This window comes from Hypomesus nipponensis, chromosome 22 (genome assembly GCF_054491055.1).
Source record: "Hypomesus nipponensis isolate SF chromosome 22, ASM5449105v1, whole genome shotgun sequence".
In the NCBI taxonomy this organism is placed as follows: Eukaryota; Metazoa; Chordata; class Actinopteri; order Osmeriformes; family Osmeridae; genus Hypomesus; species Hypomesus nipponensis.
Genome location: NC_140382.1, coordinates 483,039 through 504,668, shown reverse-complemented (window position 1 = coordinate 504,668; position 21,630 = coordinate 483,039). Strand labels below are relative to the sequence as shown.

The 21,630-nt window shown below is 40.6% G+C and overlaps 2 protein-coding genes and 1 pseudogene across 3 annotated transcripts; 1 reads left to right on the top strand and 2 right to left on the bottom strand.

Moving 5' to 3' along the window:
• The first annotated feature begins 9,400 nt into the window (after positions 1-9,400).
• LOC146235920 (uncharacterized) lies at positions 9,401-12,097 on the top strand (annotated as a pseudogene). The gene is made up of 7 exons (XR_014740929.1): positions 9,401-9,458; positions 9,604-9,766; positions 10,140-10,282; positions 10,564-10,708; positions 10,931-11,179; positions 11,352-11,616; positions 11,897-12,097. The product of XR_014740929.1 is annotated as an uncharacterized LOC146235920 (transcript).
• A 188-nt stretch (positions 12,098-12,285) lies between these two features.
• On the bottom strand, positions 12,286-15,324 carry LOC146235919 (uncharacterized). Its single transcript, XM_084687378.1, has 6 exons — positions 15,246-15,324; positions 13,992-14,245; positions 13,444-13,572; positions 12,953-13,087; positions 12,726-12,843; positions 12,286-12,645 (listed from the first exon to the last, which is right to left on the bottom strand). Exons 1-4 carry the CDS (start codon positions 15,280-15,282, stop codon positions 13,052-13,054), a joined length of 456 nt encoding a protein of 151 aa, XP_084543504.1. The 5' UTR covers positions 15,283-15,324; the 3' UTR covers positions 12,286-12,645; positions 12,726-12,843; positions 12,953-13,051.
• A 776-nt stretch (positions 15,325-16,100) lies between these two features.
• On the bottom strand, positions 16,101-20,576 carry LOC146235918 (uncharacterized). Its single transcript, XM_084686956.1, has 6 exons — positions 20,475-20,576; positions 17,009-17,095; positions 16,742-16,837; positions 16,468-16,524; positions 16,249-16,335; positions 16,101-16,113 (listed from the first exon to the last, which is right to left on the bottom strand). The coding sequence occupies exons 1-6, from the start codon at positions 20,546-20,548 to the stop codon at positions 16,101-16,103; spliced, it is 414 nt and encodes a 137-aa protein (XP_084543082.1). The 5' UTR covers positions 20,549-20,576.
• Between the last annotated feature and the right edge of the window lie 1,054 nt (positions 20,577-21,630).

Below are 21,630 nucleotides of genomic sequence, written 5' to 3'. Positions count from 1 at the left end.
ATGCTGGGGAGTCCCAGGGGGGATTCCATCAACGTCACTAACAAAAACCACGCTTACGCAAAAACGCCTTGCTTAAGTAAATGTTAATTTAGATTTAAGCCTCAAGCCGTTCCACTAACAAGCGATGCTAATTTAAGCTAGACCTCGATAAGCTTAGATTGTGCGCGCACACGGAGAACAAAAGCAACCCAGATCACGCAATTGTCTAAAAGAAGAGTCATGTTGCAAAAAGCAAAGCGTAAACCATCAGAGTGGTGTTATTTTCAAAGCCACACACAGTACTTTTAGGCTGTGGAAAGATTTCCAATTAACTTAGACTGCCTCCACAGGTCCAGATGGGGCCTGGACAGTGGCAGACTGGCTGTTTGAAGGGCAGGGATGGAATAATTCAAAGGGCGCTACTGCACAGCTTGGGGCCCCACCAGTGTAAAAATGGGAATGGGACGACAACCTTTGTGTCATCACGGCCTCACTTTGGGAAATCATGCCCTAGTGGGCGCATTGTAGGGGAGACTGTAGGGCACAGCATCTAATTTTCTCTTCTAGAAAGGGCACCATTTGAGACACTGTCATGTAGGGGCAGCAGAAAGGGCACTTCATATAACAGTATACTTTTCCATTGGAAGGAAGGGCACGGGAACAGGATACGCACAGAAAAAACTCCAAAAAGGTCAAGGATCAAATCAAAAGTTCCAAAGATGGCAACGAGAGTTCCAAGTGATGCCATATGTAAAAAGACTGTATGCACGTGTTCGAAAAGGTGTATGTTGCATAATGAGATGTACAGCCGCGTGTCAGCTTGCCAGTAAGTGAGTATCAGTGTATGTGCAGTCAGAGGTTCCATAACATGACTCAGTTGAAGGCCAACACACAGCCTCCAACAGGAAGCAGATCTTGCTGATTGGTTTCTCCAATTCATTTGTCTGTCTTGACACGGACAAATGAGGGACAAACCCTTTGGACCCTCTGCCATGACCTCTGTGATGCGTCTGACGGGCCACAAATTTCTTGGTGCTGACTCGTCCACTATCAGAACAACATCTCCAACAGCAATATTCCGGGGGATGCTATTCCACTTGTGTCGCCGTTGTAGCATGGGCAGGTACTCTTTCACCCACCTTCTCCAGAATAAGTCTGCAATGTATTGAACTTGCTTCCACCGCCTGCGAGCATAGAGATACTGCTTTCCCCCTTAATCCAGGGGGCAGGATGGGTTTGGCTTTTAGCTGGAGCAGGTGGTTTGGGGTTAAAGCTTCAATGTCATTGGGATCATCTGAAGAAGGGGTGGTTGGGCGGTCGTTCAATGTTGCCTCCACCTCACAGAAGATTGTCTGCAAGGCCTTGTCATCCAATACTTGTTGTTTTACAACAGAGCACAGGATTTTCTTCACTTCCTGCACCAAGCACTCCCACATGCCTCCATGGTGGGCTCCATGTGGGGGGTTGAATGTCATTTTGTATAAGACAATTTTGCTTTGATTTAATTCCATGACGGCTTACTCACGGTTTGAGTTTGTTCCGTTGTCTGACCGGATTTCCTTTACTTGTCCTCTGCGGCAGATCAATCTCCTGATAGCGCTTATACAGGTGGACTGCACGACAGGTTAAACAGCAGAAAAGGACACTGTATCTCTTGATCATACTTCTGCCTCTTTTTACTTCAATTGGTCCGAAGTAATCTACGCCAACATATGTAACTGGTAGAAAGTCAGCTGAGATTCTGTCAACAGGGAGATCAGAAATGTTTTGCTCACCTGGCTTCTGCCGCTGTTTTCGGCATACCATACAGTCTCTGATGACCTTTCTTGCGGCTGTATTGGCATGAGGGATCCAGTAATGACGACGAAGAGTGGACAGCATGTAGTTTCTTCCTTTATGTCCAACTCTTGAATGGACATGCCGCAGAATTTTGTAATGAGCTTTGTAATGTGACTTTCTTTTGGCAAGATTGCAGGATGTTTTGTTTCCTCAGGTAATGCTGATTTGCTTAATCTGCCGCCGACTCTTAACACTCCATCAGTAACCACTGGATCAAGCTTGTATAGAGGACTTCACTTCTTCACGGCACCAGAGCTCAAAGCAGTCATTTCATTTCCATAATGTGTTCTTTGCACAAAGCACACTATGGCCTCCTCTGCCAAAAACAGGTCAGCAGCTGAGAGTTGCGAGTCCCACTTATGTTCCTGTTTAACACAGATTTTCTTTTCACAGTGCATGTTATACTCTTTTACATGATTTTTTCTTTCTTTCAGTTTTAAAAACCATGCCACAGCTCTTTTAAGCTTAGCCCAACTGGAAAAGTACATCAGCAGCTTAGTTGTGGGACTGGGGCACCTCGCTTGCTTCAATACAGTAGCACAAGACAGAACCTCACCCTTCACCTCAGGATCAGCTTCTGGAGGGACTGATGTTTCCTTCATGCCTGCCAGCCACTGACTCGGGGGTTGTGTGACAAAATCAGGGCCACTGATCCAAAGAGAAGAACTTAAAAAAGGGCCTACCTTCATGCCACGAGAGGCTGCATCAGCAGGATTCATCTTGGAGCGGACATGTCTCCACTGAGTGACTCTGGACAATACTTGAATGACAGACACTCTGTTGGCCACATAGGTTTTAAACTGCGTAGTGGTGTTTGCGATGTATTTGAGGACAGTCATACTGTCTGACCAGAAGACTGACTCACTCAGGTTAAGCTGCAGTTGAGCTGAGAGCATCTTGTCTAAGCGCACAGCCAGAACAGCGGCTGCGAGCTCCAGACATGGTATGGTGACCTGTTTTAGTGGTGCCACTCTTGCTTTTCCTATAACAAAGGCAACACACACTTCATGTTTGCTGTTTGATAGCCGAAGGTATGACACCGCACCATATCCGGCTTCGCTGGCATCACAAAAGTGATGCAGCTGTGCCAATGTGATTTCACCAAAACCTTTGGATGTGATACATCTACGGATGCTGAATTTATTAAGCAGAACCAAATCATCCACCCATCATTGCCATTCTTGTGCCAATTCCAATGCAACGGTCTCATCCCAACTAACTTTTATCTTACAGAGATGCTGCAGAATCTGTTTAGCAGTAAGTATGACAGGTGCCAGAAAGCCCAGGGGGTTGTATATGGAACTTACAGCTCACAGAATTCCATGTCTCGTCAGTGGCTTGTGTTTGTTTGCGATGCTGAACGTGAACACGTCATGTTCCACATCCCATTCCACTCCCAGAGCTCTTTCCATGGGAAGCTGGTCCCGGCTGAGGTCTTGTGTCTTTACACCTTTGTCTCGGTTCTCCTCTGGGATAGAACGGCACGGTCATTGCAGATCGACTTGTTGAGTCTGAAGCCTCCTTTGGCGCACACCTCTGTCAGCTGCTGGTAGAGAGAGATGGCCTGCTGTACAGAATTAATAGACTTTAAACAATCATCCACGTAAAAATTGCGTCTGATTGTGTTTATGACCTCCTTTGGGTAGAGATCTTTGTTGTCATCAGCAGTCTTTAACAAAGCTTGTATGGCACATCTAGGGGAGGACACTGCTCCGAAGATGTGGACTAACATTCTGTGCTCAATGAGATCCTTACTGATGTCACCATCAGTCCACCAGAGGAAGCGCAGGAAGTTTACATGGTCCTTGGCCACTCTGAGTTGATGGAACATACCCTTGATGTCTGTCATAAGGGCAACAGGACCTTGACAAAACCGGATGAGCACACCGAGTAAGGTGTTTGTCAAATCAGGGCCCTGCAAGAGCTCTTTGTTCAATGTGGCTCCAGCATAAGTTGAGGCACAGTCAAACACAACACGCACTGTTTTCTTTTGCCGGTGATACACACCGTGATGTGGTATATACCACACTTTGCCCTCTTCAGGTTCCAACTCCTCCTATGGCACAATTTCACATGAGTGTCCTTCTGCGCTGAACTCCTTGTACTCGTTATAGAATGATTGATCTCTGTTCAATCTTTTCAGCAGGTATTGCAATCTCTGTCGCTCCAGTGTCAGAACCACCTGTGTCAGAACCACCTGTGTCAGACATGCGGACAGTCTATTGCACCTATAACATTGGGGAAGCCAGAAGGAGAGGATAAAGTAATACAGAGGCTTGTCAACATGTAGGCTACTTTAAACAATGAAAACACTTCTTGCAATTGAATAAAAAGTATCTTTGATTCTTTGTGTTTCAAGATGACCTGAAAAACTGCTGAACATATTTAGGTACCGCTTTGGAGCAAGGGATACCCTTCTTATTTCCTGGCATAGTTGTCTTTGCAAAACCTTTCTGAGTCATCAACCCTGTACAATAATGTCCCACACTGAAACGCAAAGATGCAGACAGACTGGACAGTGGTCAAGGCCTGGCTACAGTGACTTTGCTTACTTATGTGTGATTCCAGCAGACTACATAGTCTAGGCCTACATACATAGACTGCATAGTCTACTACTCTCCTTTCTACTAAGGACGGTAGGATATTATTATATGTTCATTGCCATCCTTTAGAGTTGCTCAAGATTTTTTCTCTCTATATATATATTTTAAGAAAGATTTTATTGTCACTCTAGATAAACTATGCTGGGCTTGCTGAACCTATACTTCTACCACAGGTACTGGTCAAGGAAGCACAGAATCAGAATTAGCTTTATTCGCCATGCATGTTCACTTAAACATGGAATTTACTGTGGCAGGGAGGTGCATACAATAAACATATTGTGAGCGTTTGTCTGACACCTATATCTTTACGGCTCCACTGTGACGGCGTAATGAGAAAACAAACCCTTACAAAAAATAAGTATACTTCAAGTTTATTTTGTAAGTATACTTAGTATAAAAAGTATACTATTGTCATGTTACTTAAAGTATACTAGCAGTGTACTTATTTATATACTTTTTAAAGTAAGTAAACTGAATTATCCCACTTTTTAGGTCATTTAGTACACTTTAAACTACACTTGTATGGAGGACTAAATGTGCCAAAATTAAATAAATAAATAAATAAATACTTAAATAAATAAATACTTAAATAAATAAATACTCAAATAAATAAATACTTAAATAAATAAATACTTAAATAAATAAATAGACATCTCTTAAGTGATGTTATTGTTAACATGTGGCCTGTTCACAGTCACGTTTATTGAAGCATGCGCATAATCAGGTAGAGGGTCAGAGAAGTGTGTGCGTCTTGGTTGTGCCAGGCTGCCAGCACCGTTCTACAGCTCCACACCAGGCATAAACCATTACAGGTTAAGTTTTAGGGCCATTTAAACATGTTCAGGAAAAAACTGTGTTTTATAAAGCCTAAAACACTGCAGTTCCATGAGGACAGTTCTATCGGGCGGGACATAAGCAGACTTATCAAAGTCCCGCCTCTTTACATTTAAAATGAAATGCGCATTTCATTTTAAATGTAAAGAGGCGGGACATAACCAGTTGCACAGACCTGTCCTTATTGGACTGCAATGTTTTACTCTTGGAGCACCGTGATTGGACACTGTGTTTGATAGCAAACTGTCAGACCTGAGCTGTCAATCAAGGAGCAGACATATTCAATCTTATTGAAACGCAAATGGTCCACTTTGAAAACGATTGAACCAGATATGTTCTTGTTAACATGTAGCCTGTTCTCAGTCACGTTCATTGAAGCAAGCGCATGATCAGGTAGAAGGTCAGAGAAGTGTGTGTGTTTTGGTTGTGCCAGCACCGTTCTACAGCTCAACACCAGGCATAAACCTTGACAAGTTACGTTTTAGGGCCATTTAAACATGTTCAGGAAAAACGGTGTTTTATAAAGCCTAAAACACTGCAGTTCCATGAGGACAGTTCTATCAAATGGCTTAGGCCTATGTCCCGCCTCTTTACATTTAAAATGAAATGCGCATTTCATTTTAAATGTAAAGAGGCGGGACATAAGCAGTTTTCTCAAAGTCCCGCCTCTTTACATTTAAAATGAAATGTGCATTTCATTTTAAATGTAAAGAGGCGGGACATAAGCAGTTTTATCAAAGTCCGCCTCTTTACATTTAAAATGAAATTCGCATTTCATTTTAAATGTAAAGAGGCGGGTTTACATTTAAAATGAAATCCACATTTCATTTTAAATGTAAAGAGGCGGGACATAAGCAGTTGCACAGACCTGTCCTTATTGGACTGCAATGTTTTACTCTTGGAGCACTGTGATTGGACACTGGGTTTGATAGCAAACTGTCAGACCTGAGCTGTCAATCAAGGAGCAGACATATTCAATCTTATTGAAACGCAAATGGTCCACTTTGAAAACGATTGAACCAGATATGTTCTTGTTAACATGTAGCCTGTTCTCAGTCACGTTCATTGAAGCAAGCGCATGATCAGGTAGAAGGTCAGAGAAGTGTGTGTGTTTTGGTTGTGCCAGCACCGTTCTACAGCTCAACACCAGGCATAAACCTTGACAAGTTACGTTTTAGGGCCATTTAAACATGTTCAGGAAAAACGGTGTTTTATAAAGCCTAAAACACTGCAGTTCCATGAGGACAGTTCTATCAAATGGCTTAGGCCTATGTCCCGCCTCTTTACATTTAAAATGAAATGCGCATTTCATTTTAAATGTAAAGAGGCGGGACATAACCAGTTGCACAGACCTGTCCTTATTGGACTGCAATGTTTTACTCTTGGAGCACTGTGATTGGACACTTGAGAGCAAACTGTCAGACCTGGTTGTCAATCAAGCAGTAGACATATTCGGTCTTATAGAAACACAAATGGGCCGATTTCAAATCTATTGGTAACATTTGTTCTGTTCTTTGTTCTCTTCATCGAATAAAACGCATGATCAGTTAGAGGGTCAGAGAAGTATGTGTTTCTTGGTTGTGTCTGCCTGCATGTGCTAAGCCCATACAAGTTAGGCTAACCGACGTAACGTTCAAGTTGGATGTTCGGAGTTTGCAGATCTAAAAATAACTAAAGTTTCCTTTAACGTAATGTTTCGTTAGTTGTCTAACGTTAGCCGGTGGCACAACGTTAGTGGTTTAGAGTTGTGTGCAATATTGCATCAACTGTAATATTACTTTCCCCAATAACTACTTTCCAAAACAGTAAAAATGCCAGTTGTTAATCCATGTAACGCTATGTTTCTGCTACCAGAACGGGATCCCGTTCAACTTCGAAGTTGTTACACCGTGTCTTAACACCGTGTCCTAACTGGGTGCGACGCGAGCGATGGGACGCGAGCAACGCAACTAAAAGCACTTCGATGGCCTTGTTTTCGGTTGGAATGTCCTAATTGGACGCGAGAAACGCATTTTTGTCAGACGCCCTGACATAACTAAAGGCTATTACTGTCACCGTGTACTAACTGGATGAGAGCGTCCGATGCTTCGCGACAGTCGTACGCTCTCATCCAGTTAGTACACGGTGAAAGCAATAGCCTTTAGTTATGTTAACCTTAAGGTGAACTACATGGTGCCACTCTGAGAATTCAAGATTTGGAGCTGCAAGTTATGTCACTAGAAATTTAAATCCAGCAAATGACAGCTAAAATTGCAGCAGCCACAGATTTTCAGGTTTTGTGTCACAATTGAGAGGCAGTTCCTTGGGCCCATGTGAAGCCCTCTGTGACATTGCTTGTAAAAAGGGCGATATAAATATATTTGATGAGGACTTTCATTACTACACAATATTCAGCTCAAAGGATGTCTTCACTGTGTTTTGGGAGTCTGTTTACCCCTCTGCCTCAAGGTGTTGGTACAGGTCCAAGGCACACCAAACGGCAGATACACTGGACCAGTTACAGTAAAGGGAAAAGTATTGGACCCCCTGCTGATTTTAAATGTTTGCCCACTTACAAAGAAATGATCAGTCTATAATTTTTATGGTAGGTTCATTTGAACAGTGAAAGACATAACAACAAAATAATCCAGAAAAACGCATGTCAAAAATGATTTGCATTTTAATGAGTAAAATAAGTATTTGACCCCTTTGTAAAACATGATTTAGTTATTGGTGGTAAAACCCTTGTTGGCAATCACAGAGGTCAGACGTTGTAGTTGACCACCAGGTTTGCACACATCTCAGAAGGAATTTTGTCCCACTCCTCTTTGCAGATCTTCTCCACCTACGTGTTTGACAGTGGGGATGGTGTCCTTGGGGTCATAGGCAGCATTCCTCCTCCTCTAAACACGGCAAGTTGAGTTGATGCTAAAGAGCTGGATTTTGGTTTCATCTGACCACAACACTTTCACCTAGTTATCCTCTGAATTATTCAGATGTTCATTGGCAAACTTCAGACAGGCCTATAGCCTACATGTGTTTTCTTGAGCAGGGGGACCTTGCGAGGCGCTGCAGGATTTTCAGTCCTTCACGGCATAGTGTGTTACCAATTGTTTTCTTGGTGACCATGGTCCCAGCTGCCTTGAGATCATTGACAAGATCCTCCTGTGTAGTTTTGGACTGATTCCTCAACATTGTCATGATCGTTGAAACTCCACGAGGTGAGATCTTTTATGGAGCCCCAGACCGAGGGATATTTGCAAATAATTGCACCAACTGTTGTCACCTTCTCACCAAGCTGCTTGGCAGTGGTTTTGTCGCCCATTCCAGCCTTGTGTAGGTCTACAATCTTGTCCCTGACATCTTTGGATAGCTCTTTGGTCTTGGCCATGACGGAGAGTACTTTGTTTTCCATGACGGAATCTGATTGATTGATTCCTTCCATGGACTGGTTTCTTTCATACAGGTTACAAAATGAGATTATGTGCTCCTACTCTCAGCTTGTTACCTGTATAAAAGACACCTGGGAGCCAGAAATCATTCTGATTAAGAGGAGATCAAATACTTATTTCACTCATTGAAATACAAATCAATTCATAACAGGGACCTCTTGATAACAAAGGGGACAAACCAGTCTCAAGCATCCTACCCCCTTCAAGTCACATACTTCATGGATGAGCCTAATTCTTTATTGCAATGAGCTGTGTTAAGCAGTATCAGTAGATGTACTGTAAATAGAAAGGCTGTAAATCTATGCATAAGTTATATTGAAAAGGAAATACTATCAAAGTTATCTTGTACATTTCTTTAGTTATATTTTGCATTTAAGGCTATCTATCAACTAAATGCTGTGATGCAAGTTACTAGCACAAACTATGTACATCGTCTACATTAAAGGAACAAGAACACTTTCAGGTAAAAACAAGGTGGCTAACAATTGTTTTGAAAGCATTTGATTGTCTTTATTCTTATATACATTCTCTTTGTAGATATAATTAAATGCAAAATCATTACGAATCATTATTACTACAAAGACCAGACAACACGAAGTAGTCAGAACCTAACTCTATGGTCAGAACAGTGAATAGTCAAAACGGACGTCATATGAGGTAAGCCGGTATGAAAGAACAGTTCTATGGCTTAGAGAAGCTTGATTTGGTGGCAAAATGGCAGAGTTCGTAGAACTGAGGAATTATATTTTGCAACTTGCAGATGACATTGATGGTGATAATGTGTCTAATGAACAAATTTTTAATAGCTGTGGAAGAATATCTGTGGAGTGTGAGCGAAATTTCTGCACTAACGGATACTGATGTAGACGAGGTTGTATGGAACAACTTTCAAACGATTCTTCATTGCGTTCGTCAAGAAATTGAGGGAAGAAATAGAAACGTTGGGCGCCCTTCGATTGATATTCCCATTGAAGCTTTGGAGGCATACTCTTTAATTGGAGTGAAAGCAGCTGATATGGCTCGTCTGCTTGGTGTGTCCACACGAACAATTCGGAGAAGAATGGAGCAGCATGGTCTAAGGTAAGATGATGCTTTCAAAAGTTAACAGAAACAGGCTAGTAGTCTACTGTAGGCTACTCTGTTGGGAGGTCGAACGTTACGAGTTAGCTAGTTAAGATACAACTACAGTCCTTATGTCTGTAAAGGATCTGCACTGTACAGTGTTTGGGTTAGGATATGATTTAAAGTTAGGATTTTTTACTATTATGTTAGCTAACGTGACCGTTAATCTGTTGTCAACGCGCAGAGCATTTAACGCTAAATCTGATCTTTTTGGAGTGTTGTGTCTTAGACCATGTTACTGCAGACCAACTCTCCTCTAGATTTTAATTCCAAGAGTAGGGTTGGAGGGTAGTTTGAGTGGGGTTATGATTATTTCATCTGCTATCCCCAGATTGTCAGATCTTTACTCAGTGATGACTGATGTACAGTTGGACCAACTTGTCCTGGAGATTCACAGAAACCATCCCAATGCAGGGCACAAGATGATCCTGGGTCATTTGAAGTCCAGAGCAGTTTAGTGCAAAGTAAGTTATCATTCCTATATAAACCGGATGAGTTGACCAAAAATGTGATGCTATTCTAATGGCGCAAAGGTTTTCTTTATTTTTGAGTGAAAAAAGGACATTTCCAAGTGACCGCAAACTATTGAACAATTAGGCCCATGTTTCACAAGCTCTAAAAAGATCAACCATTTCCCATAGAGGAATGTGTGTTCAAAGTCATGTGTTATCCAAATAATGTATGACTTGAACTGCTAGTGTTTTTTTTTTTGGTTTGTGTAATGATATTTATTTTAATTTTATGATTCGAAGCACACCGTGTCCAAGAATCTCTGAGACGAGTGGATCCAGAGGGAACCCTAGCACGCAGACTATCACTACAAACAGTCAGGCGGAGGAGGTACAATGTTCCAGCCCCCAACAGTCTTTGGCACATAGATGGAAATCATAAATTGAACAGGTACAGTATGTGATGGCTACACCAGTAGCCTAGTAAAGATTTAGATCAGTTTAGGGTGACCACCCGTCCCACTTCGCTACCGCACATCATTTTCACCCCTTGTCCCGCACGTTGCATGTCCTGCATTTTCATCAGTCTGTTAGTTTTTAATGATCATACTAAGAAAACGTACATGCATTCTTTTTGCGAGGCAGAAGATTAAACACCTTTACACCTTCACAGATGGAGATTTGTTGTACACGGAGGAGTGGATGGATTTAGCAGACTAATAGTTTTTCTAAATGCTGCCAACAACAACCGTGCCGCCACTGTTTTTGAGAGTTTCTGTTCAGCTGTGGAAGAGTATGGTGTACCCTCTCGTGTAAGGTCTGACAAGGGTGGAGAAAATGTAGATGTTGCCCATTTTATGGTGAGCCAGAGAGGACCAAATCGGAGTTCACACATCACTGGTCGAAGTGTCCATAACCAAAGGTATCTTCGAAATTGATTTGAACAGATATCCACATGTATGTTTCAAATGCATTTAGTTAGGACATTTAAAGTATTGAAGCAATTGCTTGCCTTTCAAGTTGGAGTTGAAATATTGAAGGTTGGCAATATGTTGCATGCTTTAAAGCTTAATTGTATTTGAATCCTCCCACAGAATAGAGCGCTTATGGAGAGATGTTTTTGGAAATGTTCTTGACCTGTTCCACACCATGTTCTGCACTCTTGAATTGAATGGTGCCCTGAACCCAGACAGAGAAGTGGACCTATATGCACTCCACTGGACCTTCCTACCACATATTAATCGTCATCTGCAGTTTTTTAAAGATGCATGGAACAATCACAAACTGCGAACTGAAGGTAACACATCTCCTTTGGCACTGTGGCTGAGTAGACCACGCGATGGAAATTCAGACGATCAGGTACAGGCGACATACTGTATGTCAATTTATTATATTCTTTCTGTCCTTGTATATATATTTTTCATAGTAATGACAATTGGTTTACAGATTTTAAATGATCCATGTCTTTCTCTGCTATATTATTACTTAAATATTTAACACTGCAAAGACTATAATTTTTTAAAGAGCTAAACATTTGTTCAATAACATGTTTTTTCATTACTAATACTCATTTAAAATCAAAGGTAGTTGGTAAGATTATTGCATCATAAAGTAAAACACATTTTTAATTCTATTTTAGATAGATGATGACTATGGAGTAGACTGGGCAGGACCACAGTACCATCATCCAGAGGGAGTGGTTATCCCAGAGATCCAACTACCTCGTCAGCTCACAGAGAATGAGGTTGAAATGCTACCAGATCCCAGAATTAGACTGTCTGAGGCTGTGCCTTTTTACATGGACATGGTGACTTTACTCACTGAAATGCTGAGTGAATAACAGAAATGTGTGACCTTGCATAAGGAATGTTATACCTATATTTATAAAAACATTTTCAACAGCAATGACACCCCAAATCAATGACACCCTGGGTACAATGTTTATATACAGGACGCATCAAATAAAGACTTTGTTTTCAGAATTATGTGTTTATTTATGATTTGCCTGGTCTCTAACATTGGCATCTAACATTGGCCAGAGACCATTCACAAGCCACTATTCAGTGGATGACTTTACCTTTATATGCATGGCACTCACTTTCAAGAAGACGTCAGTACTTTGTTTCCTGGCTCAGAAGTGTACAAAAACATGACATGAGGTACAAAAAACTTACACTAGTCCAAAACCATGTTCTGATGAGGCCAGGCCCGATAGTAAATCTTGCTCAAACGTTTTGTAGTTACTATAGTGTCCTGGTATCTTCAGTTTTTCTAAGCAAGTTGCTGCTGTTGGCAATGTTTGCCTGACAACTGCAACGTTCAGCTCTCTTGGGAGGACTTCCCAGCCAACCCAAAATTTCAGAAGGTCATTGAGTTGGTCTGGAGAGGCTTAAGGTTGACAGGAGAAGTATTCATTAAAACACATCTTAGATCCTCTAAATTACTATCCTCTAATCCTCAAAACATACCATTTTCAATGAATCTTCTTAAGTAGCCACAGACAAGGCACCTGCTTTCCAGAGAGCAGTCTTGCTCTTCGTCACTGTCCATTGTCTCAGGGGGCCAACTTATTCTTTCAAGTACCATCTGAAAATATCCAACAGAATAGAAAATACAACTTTCAGTTGCTTTCCTTTGGTTACTTGTTTGGCTAGCTATTCTCATTCACAGAAAGTTGAGAGATAAAGTATTGAACCTGTGGGGTGTAAACAGCAGCAGTTACTGATGGAAATAGCACAACGTCGCTCCTCTCACAGAGGAGGGGCCAGATCCCAGTATCTTTCAAGCCAGTTCTTCATTGTTTGACTTGTCTGCTCGTTCTTCCCAGTACCTAAGATGAAAAAGTACAGCAAAATGTGTATGAAAATAACAATGCTTTCGTTATGATTCACATCAGTAAAGTGTCCCTGCTGGGACCACCGGCCACTTTACTCATACAGAGTTTGTATGTCTTTGTGGAAAAATGACTCTTTGTAGTGCAAAATCAGAATCAGAGGCACAATACAGGCTTCAGTGTCCATTGGATTTTTTGATGAGTAACAGCTGATACACCCATGGAATACAATCTGATTAGTAGAGACAATCTTTGATTTATTTTGTTAAAATTAGTCCAACTAAAAAGTGATATAATACTTGAAATCAAAGTTTTAATTTTGGATTGCTTAACAAGAGCTTGATTGGACTCACTGCATGAATGAGGAGCTTGTCTGTGAGCCACCTCCTATTGGCTCTTGTGGGGCCTGGAAGATCCCAAGACAAAGCCAGGTCTGTCACTTCACTGGTCTGATCTTCAGTCAGTTCTGCATTTCCGTGCAACTAATACAAAAGGAAAAACATTTGGAAACATTTCACCCAATTCATATTGTGCACCTTTGTCACTCAGTTGAATTGTTGCCATGGTTATGAACATTTTGTTAATCTAATTGACATTGTGTTAGGTTATGGTTATTATTACAGACTATGCACTATAAATAAATTTTACACCAAATCATCATTTCCAGCTTAGTATGTATTGAGTGGTATGCTCTGTTGGACATAACCCCTAAAATGGACATTCAAAGAAGCGTACAAACATACAATACATGACTGTCTGGATTTTTTTTAGGTGTACAGTTAATTAACTGGTTGTATTTAAACAAATGTAGAACTATTGTAGATAAGTGAGGATGGTAGCATTCTTGATATGCCTGGCAGGAAAATACAAAGAAAAGAAAAGATGTGCACAAGTTGTTTACCAATTCAATCGTGTTCCTGATATCCAGGTCGGCACAGTCCTGTGTGGTAACAGTGGCAGTCTCAGGTGAACCACCAAATATTACATGCACTATTGCAGGACAGAGATCTGCTAGTCTGGGGCCATCGTGCAAAAAACTGTGTCCAATCATTCTCCCAGCCATTTGAAAAAGGTCACTCTCAATAAAGATCTGCGATGTGGAGGGAATAAGGTGTCCTGGTTCTCCCTCAAACAAAATGGACTTGCCAGTGTTTCCTGAAGATGAAACAAAGATCAGGAACACAAGCAGGTATGAAAAGTGGATCAAATAAATGAATGAGGTATGTTTAGTAGAATGCATTATAGAACGGAACAACTGGCTTTACGTGCACTGTATTTTATTGTGCATGCAAACAAAAATGGCAAATTGCAGTGTTTCTCCTATGTTGATTTTACCGTGGCGGCCCGCCATTTCTTCCGCCACGGTATCAGAATTAGAGCTGTACACAATTTTAGACCGTTTATCAGCCGTGATTGTTAGAGCGCATGTCGGAGAATAGCACAGACGCGCTTCACAGCGCAGTTGAGATTGCGCGTGTGCGTCCTTGAGAACTGTAAGTCGTATAACTTATGTTGTCAGTTCATTTAAGCCTGTTATTGTATTAGTGTATAGTTCTTGCAAATTTAAATGAAGTTAACTGGTGATTTTCGTTGTTTGTGTTCTTCCCCTGCTAGCGAAATTGCACATTTGTTGATTCGATAGCGATTGCTGCCCTTGCTCACGTTTGTATTTTAGGTGCATTATTATGCTTAAGTAGCCTAGTTTTAATGAATAAATAGTGGGTATATTGTTATTATTTGCTACAGAATGCTTAGCCTATCAAGATCAAATACAGTGTACATGATTCCGAGTGGCCTACCTTAATCTGTAGGCTAGGCCACTGCATTTACAATAAGTTGTTACGTCAATTATTAATTGGCAGCTTTTATGCCATTTAGAACATACTGTAAGGTGTCTTTAAGTATGCTAATTTTATTTATTTAAGGGAAATAGGACGAACATATGTGCAATATTACATTAGCTATTAGACTATTACATTAAGCTGCTCTGAAATAGGGGTTAGCACTTTGTTTTGGGGGGGTAAAAAAACAAAGTGCTAACCCCTATTTCAGAGCAGCTTAAAAAAAATCCTAGGGGAAACACTGAATTGTGATGTATGAACACAACATCTTTAAATTCCTTTAAAACAAATCATACATTAGTAGATTGCCGTACCCAAATTTAGCTCAAATCCGTACTGAAGTTTTGACATTGCAGTGGACAGAAAGTAACGATTCACTCCATCCCCCACAGCAGCATCACCTATAACAACAGAGGGAAATTCACAAAACCTCAATATATCAAATAACAATGTGTAAAAACGAATACAGACCAATCAGTGTCAAAATGTTTTACCATGCAGGGTGCATTCAAAGGGACATGCCCAGTCAGTGTTTGGCCTTTTATAAAAACATAGCAACGACTTCTCCCTCTCTTCAAGGTCTTGCCTCAAGTCCATGTGGAGACGTAATGGTTTTTCAGCCTCATGTCCTTTGAGAAGAGACTGTTTAAAAGAATGTGCTGCAGTCTCAGCAGTTTTTGCAAGTCTCCAATCTACAAGAAGCCCCCAAAACATGTATTGTTACTACATTTTTGGGGAGATAATATTTCATTGTCCATGCTCCCAACAGATTGTACACTAAATAACCATGAAATCTAGAGTTACAAATTTGTATTCTATATAGTTCAGATTAATCATGAAAGATGGTTATGGGGTCACGAACCATTGTTAGATGAGTGATGTTCAGTCAAATCAATAACAGGGTCCTCCAGTCTTTGGCTTCCCTGTTCTTCAGCCTGTGTCTCGCTGTACTGCAAAGAGCCACTACCTTCCTCTTCCAGTACTTCTGTGTCTCTGTCTAAGGGCTGGATTGATGACCTTTGAATAAATCACATCCACATTCCATGTAAATTGACAATTCTAGCAGACATGATACACAAAATGTCAATTTGTAAACCATTAGTAACAAACAATATCACAATACACATTTCTACCTTGTAAAAGGTTGGTGGTGTCCCTCTGAAGAGCGGCTACTTGATCTTTCTGTGACCGAGGGCCGAGTCAAGGACCTTGAACATTATTAGTTTATAGAGTCAATGCAATTACATTAATGTGTTAATTATATAAACTAGGACATCACATTCAGAATGTTTGAAGACTTTGCACCAGTGAATATACCTTGTAACAGGTCGCTGGTTCCCATGAGAGACACCTCTAGCTTCTCCGCCCGTTTCTCTTACCCTGTCCAAGGGCCGAGTCAATGACCTTGGACAGACACACTACATTAATACTGAACTGTTATTTTAGGAAACATTTGATAAATTATGTTTGTGCCACACTGAATGGGTGTGCTAATTTATCCCTAATTAATTGTACATCTCTGCAATACAACCATACCTTGTAACAGGTCGCTGGTTTCTTTGTGAGAAGCCTCCAGCACCTCTGTGCCGTTCTCTTACCAATGTCAAAGGGCAGAGTGGACATTAAGACACTAAGTTACACCTGACACTTATGTAAAGGTACAGAAATTGACCCCCAAAAATTGAATAAGTGAACAACATACTCATAGGGTACAGTAAACGACCTTTACCGAATGGTTTGCTGTTGCTGAAATAAAATAGTCAACACACTGTAGGTACCTCCTTGCCCTTTACATGCAATACTGTCATACCTTGTAACAGGCTGCTGGAGTCCAGGTGAAGATCCACCGCTTTCCTCTTCATTACCATCGGTGTTAATGTCTGCTGGCGGGCAGACATTACCTGGACTGTGAAACATTAAATTCTTACTTACAAAAGATTGCAGCTGACAAATTACAATAAGTAAACTCCTCATGCAACATGTACACTATTTTAACCCTATGCATTGTTTTTCATTTATTTATTTATAAAATGGTCAACACACAAGGCCTACAGGTACCTCCCCAATACTGTCATACCTTGTAACAGGCTGCTGGAGTCCAGGTGAAGATCCACCGCTTTTCTCTTCATTATTATCGGTGTTGTCTGCTGGCTGGGTTGATGACCTTAAATGTGTCCATAGTGAAACAAAATAATGAAAAAACGTGCACCAATGTAATAAGAAAAGATAAAGGCTCCTCCTGAGTTGCTCCTCCACTACAGTGAATGTTTTACAGTAGCCAAGTTAAATTGTTAAAACATTTTAAATTATATGATAATACTGAAATAGTCAAGACTCCCAACACATTGATGAAGGCTTAATTTATATGGAAAGAATAATAAAATATATCATAATAAAATGAATACATCTAAATAATTGATAGATTTACCAAAGTAGACTCATGTAAACAATAAACATAGATAAATGTATTGTTTTTAAAGACTCTTTCTCTTTGATTTGGACATTTCTAATTAAATCCAGTAAATGCATAAAATAAATTAGTGGAAAATTAACAACAAAAAAAGCTGGCCACACCAGCAATACAGTTATCCATGTGACGATTCATCACATGCTTAGTCATTAGTCTTCTTTCTCTGTCTGAGGTCTGGATAAATTCACTTGAATTTTTTTTTGCAATTACGTAAGTGCCCATATCATACCCATTTTGAGGTAAATCATTTTATTTTGGGGTACGTTCAAATGGTTTGATTTTGAACACCATATTTTTGTCAGTACACATTGCTGCAGCACCTGTTTTCATCCTGTGTCTTTGTAGTGAGGTCAGCAAGACCACACAGAGCCAACATCTTGCCACACCTGAAGAGTGATTCAATCACATCAGACAAACCTAATCAGCCCTTGTGACACCCTCAGTATGCTGATTATCCACCAAACGCCGATGCAAAGGAACCATAGAATTGGGGGGGGACCTCCCCAATCTCAGCCCTCCTGCTAGCTTGCAAGCTTCAAAGGGCCTCCTTGAGACAACTAGTCTCCAGCAACCATTTGCTATCCGTTTTGGAGGCAGTTGAACAAAGAACATACCTTAATCAGAACTTTTGAGGAAAGTTCTTCAGACTTCACCTTTACCACGAGAGTACAAGGTGGAGAATTATGAGAGGGATATTTGTGTCATGTTTGTTACTTTGTTTTAATGTTGTGTTCACTGAAATCTTGATTCTAGTAACTACTCCTTCTTTCCTGAAAGATAACCATGTCATTCTTGGTATCTACACAAAGCTCTCATAATAAAACAATCATTCAACTATATTTTGTAACTGTACCAAGATGTCCAGAACAATATTTGAATGATCTTTTGAACCAGCCAGAGACCAGATCACACCTTTGGTAGGTGTGAAGGAAGGAGGGGGGAGTTGACAACCCAGCTTCCCCCAATCAACGTCTGACCCCAGACAGGTCCTCCCTCGAACTCTGAACTGTATAAATATCTGAGATGACCATCAATCTCGGACTCCAGCGAAACCAACCATGGCATGAACGCCATCGGGATTGGCGTTCCAAAGGACGTCCCCAAGCTTCTCCTGAGATTCAACTTTATAGTGATCGCGACACTATCTGGACCTTTCAACAGAAGAACCAAAAACGCAATTATCATTGCGACATGACTGAGATCCCCCAGACTCAGCCACATGACCCGGCAGCGCAGCCGCGCTTTCACTTCCGATTCTTCAAATGGAACTTTGGCGCAAACCGCCCTCAACCCCTGGTCAAACGTAACTATGGCTAACGCTCTTTCCTCCCCGACTTGGCATTGGCGTGAGCTCTGTTCATGATTTCTGCTCCATACAATTTTTGTCTTTCTTTAAGTTAGACCATTTCATTCTGTTCATTAAAACCAACATCTCATATCCAACCCATAATCTAACTTGTTCATAAGATCTGTTTACCTTACTTGAATAAATTCATTGTAAAGATATTTTGACGTGCATGTTCACTGATGTTACGATTGGCTCTACACTTAGAACGAATTCATTCCTAAAGAATGAATTCGTTAGGAATCTCACCTTCACCTTCTGAAGGTGAGACTGGTTATTACATGTTAAATATAGGATTCCCTAATGTCCTAAACCAATATTAGGGTGGTGCCCCGAACTTTATGATAAATTTAGTATTTCTATTTTAACATGAGGAAACCACGCTACAGTCTTGAATGTTCTATTTTAGCCACAGAGTGATGCATCTCACTTCTATTTAATCTTTGTTTGGAGTTGCACATGCACAGAACCTAGGTCAGGACTTCTAGCCAATCAGAAGCAGAGTAGGGCGGGTGCAATAAAACCAGTGTAACATAGGACATAGATAAGGTACGGAAGTACAGGCTGGACTACAGTCAAACTGTTTTCTGGAAGTTCAGGAGCAGTGTTTTCTGTGGGAGAGGGTAAAGGCCCTTGCACACTGAGTCAGAAATTCGTATCCGAAATGTTCGCACGTAAAAAACAAAACAAACAACCTCACGTTATGTCAATCGCGCTTGCACACTGCCTCCAAAACTTTCGTCCGCCAAAAAAAAGTTCGGATCGGGTTCGATTCTCTGCGTTTTTCGCATCCGTAGCCAGCATTTTGATAGGTTTTTGGCAATTCAGAGCCACCGTACAAGCGAACGACAAAATCCAGAATGGCGTCTGACAAGTTGATACACTTGGTCTCGCAGCACAGAGCACTGTATGACAAGAAAAGTGTGGATTATAAAGACAAAGGGTGTACGAAGGTTTATATAGTCTTGTGTTCAAGTTAGCTAAACAATAGCTTGTTGCTAATGTCTTTCTTTCATCGTTGTCAAAAGTGATATTGTCTTCCCAACCAGGCTGTATTCATTCAGTTGCTAGTATACTTGGACTTTTAATAGAATACATGCAATGCCCTGGTCACCTAAATGACTGCAATAAACTACATAAAAATATATCTGTTAAGTTATAATATATGACATTAGATAATCAAACTGATCCACTGACATTCTGAGGTACATTTTAAATTTCTCCGGATAATTTCTGAGCTCCTTAAGGGAGATGAAACTCTCCTTCCTCTCTGTGCAACTTCAGGATTGGATGGACCCAATAGGCTCTTTGCTATTTCTCCTAATTTTTCTCTTTTTTATAAGAGAGGACAACAAAACCATCTGCACTGCTTGACGAATCCATTTAGTATTTTTTCCGTTTTTTCCCGCAAACGTTTAATAAATACGCATCGGACTCAGTGTGCAAGGTGTCTGTGCGTGACGAATTTTAGGCTGACGAATACGAAAAAACCGCATACAAAAATTTCGGACTCAGTGTGCAAGGGCCTTAACTCCCTTCGGGGTGGACTTTGGGCTTTTCCACTTTGCAAACCATTTACATGCACTAAAAACGATTACACAATAATGTGAAGGAAAGGGGAAAGGCAAAACACAATATGGGTACTTTAGGGTAAATTTATATTGTACAAAAAAAAAACATTTACATTGTAATACCTCAACTAATGTAAGAGTTGTTTAATACAAATACCTGTCGCAGTTTTCTCTGTGAGTCCTGATGAGGCGGAACTGCACTAATTCATGACATGATACACATTTTACCATGGGTCCATTAGGTGGTTGAGAGTTCTCCGATACCTAAAATGTGAATAAACAATGCCAATATATTTAAAGTTAAAGTCATTGTGCAATGACATAGTGCAGATTGATTTTAAGAAAAAGTAGCTACTTGCCATCAACGCTGAATCAATGTCCAACTGTAGCGGGCGGATGTAAATGATAGCCTGCCCTACTGAGGCCTCCGGGCTTTTCAGATGTTGGATTGTGTAACCCTCATTTGGGCATTCAATTACTCCTAGGTCTTTGCTCCGAGTGGTACCTGATATTTTCAGTAATTCAAATCCTCCACAACTTGCAAGCTGAGGATAGGCTTTGTAGAGAAAACTTTGGAAGTCATCAGATTTATTGTCATGTCCTATAATACAAAATTGGTTAATATACATAAGAAATATTAGAAATATATACAATGTTTCATCCACTTTAAAAATAGTATTTAGGAAAAAGTTAGCTAGCGTACTAAATTGCATTACCATGAAAAGTTAATCTCTTTTCCCCCAATCCTATGGAACGCAGCATCTCTTTTTCATTTCTTGTGGGAATTCCTAAAGATGACTTGCTGGCCAAGCAGCAAAATGTGTGTGTGAAAGATTTTCGCCCCTGGATGCCATAGGTCCTTCTAGGCGGAACACTTCGGTTGTATGGACGGAATAATCTTCCGACTTCAGCTATTTTAAAAAGCACACGTTTAATTAATTGAGTATGTTGCAAATTAATGACACTTAAACTAATCTGAATCAGAAATGCTTTTACATTACCCAGGGTTGTGTAGTACTAGGAGTAACGTTACTGCTGAAGCATACGTTGTAATTCGGACGACTGCTCTTTCATCAAAAACGCGATCCCCATTTTACTGTCCCATAACGCATTAGCGCTCAAAATATATAATAGAAAGTAAATACCATAACCGGGCAAAAATGGCTACCAAGGCATGTCATCCCACAAATGTTGCCAATTGTTTAACAGAATCCCTGCTTTAAAACAAGTTTTGCCCATGTTCTGGTGCTAAAATGCATGGTCTCTAAAATGGTTAACGCTAAGTGAACAACACGTGCATTACTGTAACAGTG

Bases quoted from the DNA above. Each gene is read 5' to 3' on its own strand.
- LOC146235919 (XM_084687378.1), bottom strand. From the start codon at position 15,282: ATGTCAAAACTTCAGTACGGATTTGAGCTAAATTTGG. The intron at 14,246-15,245 runs GTACGGCAATCT...TTTCATCTTCAG, and splicing joins CGGATTTGAGCTAAATTTGG to GAAACACTGGCAAGTCCATT. The intron at 13,088-13,443 runs GTGAGTCCAATC...TTTTCATCTTAG, and splicing joins ACAAGCTCCTCATTCATGCA to GTACTGGGAAGAACGAGCAG.
- LOC146235918 (XM_084686956.1), bottom strand. From the start codon at position 20,548: ATGGTAAAATGTGTATCATGTCATGAATTAGTGCAGTTCCGCCTCATC. The intron at 17,096-20,474 runs GTATTTGTATTA...GACACATTTAAG, and splicing joins CACAGAGAAAACTGCGACAG to GTCATCAACCCAGCCAGCAG. The intron at 16,336-16,467 runs GTATGGTTGTAT...TGTCTGTCCAAG, and splicing joins AACCAGCGACCTGTTACAAG to GTCATTGACTCGGCCCTTGG.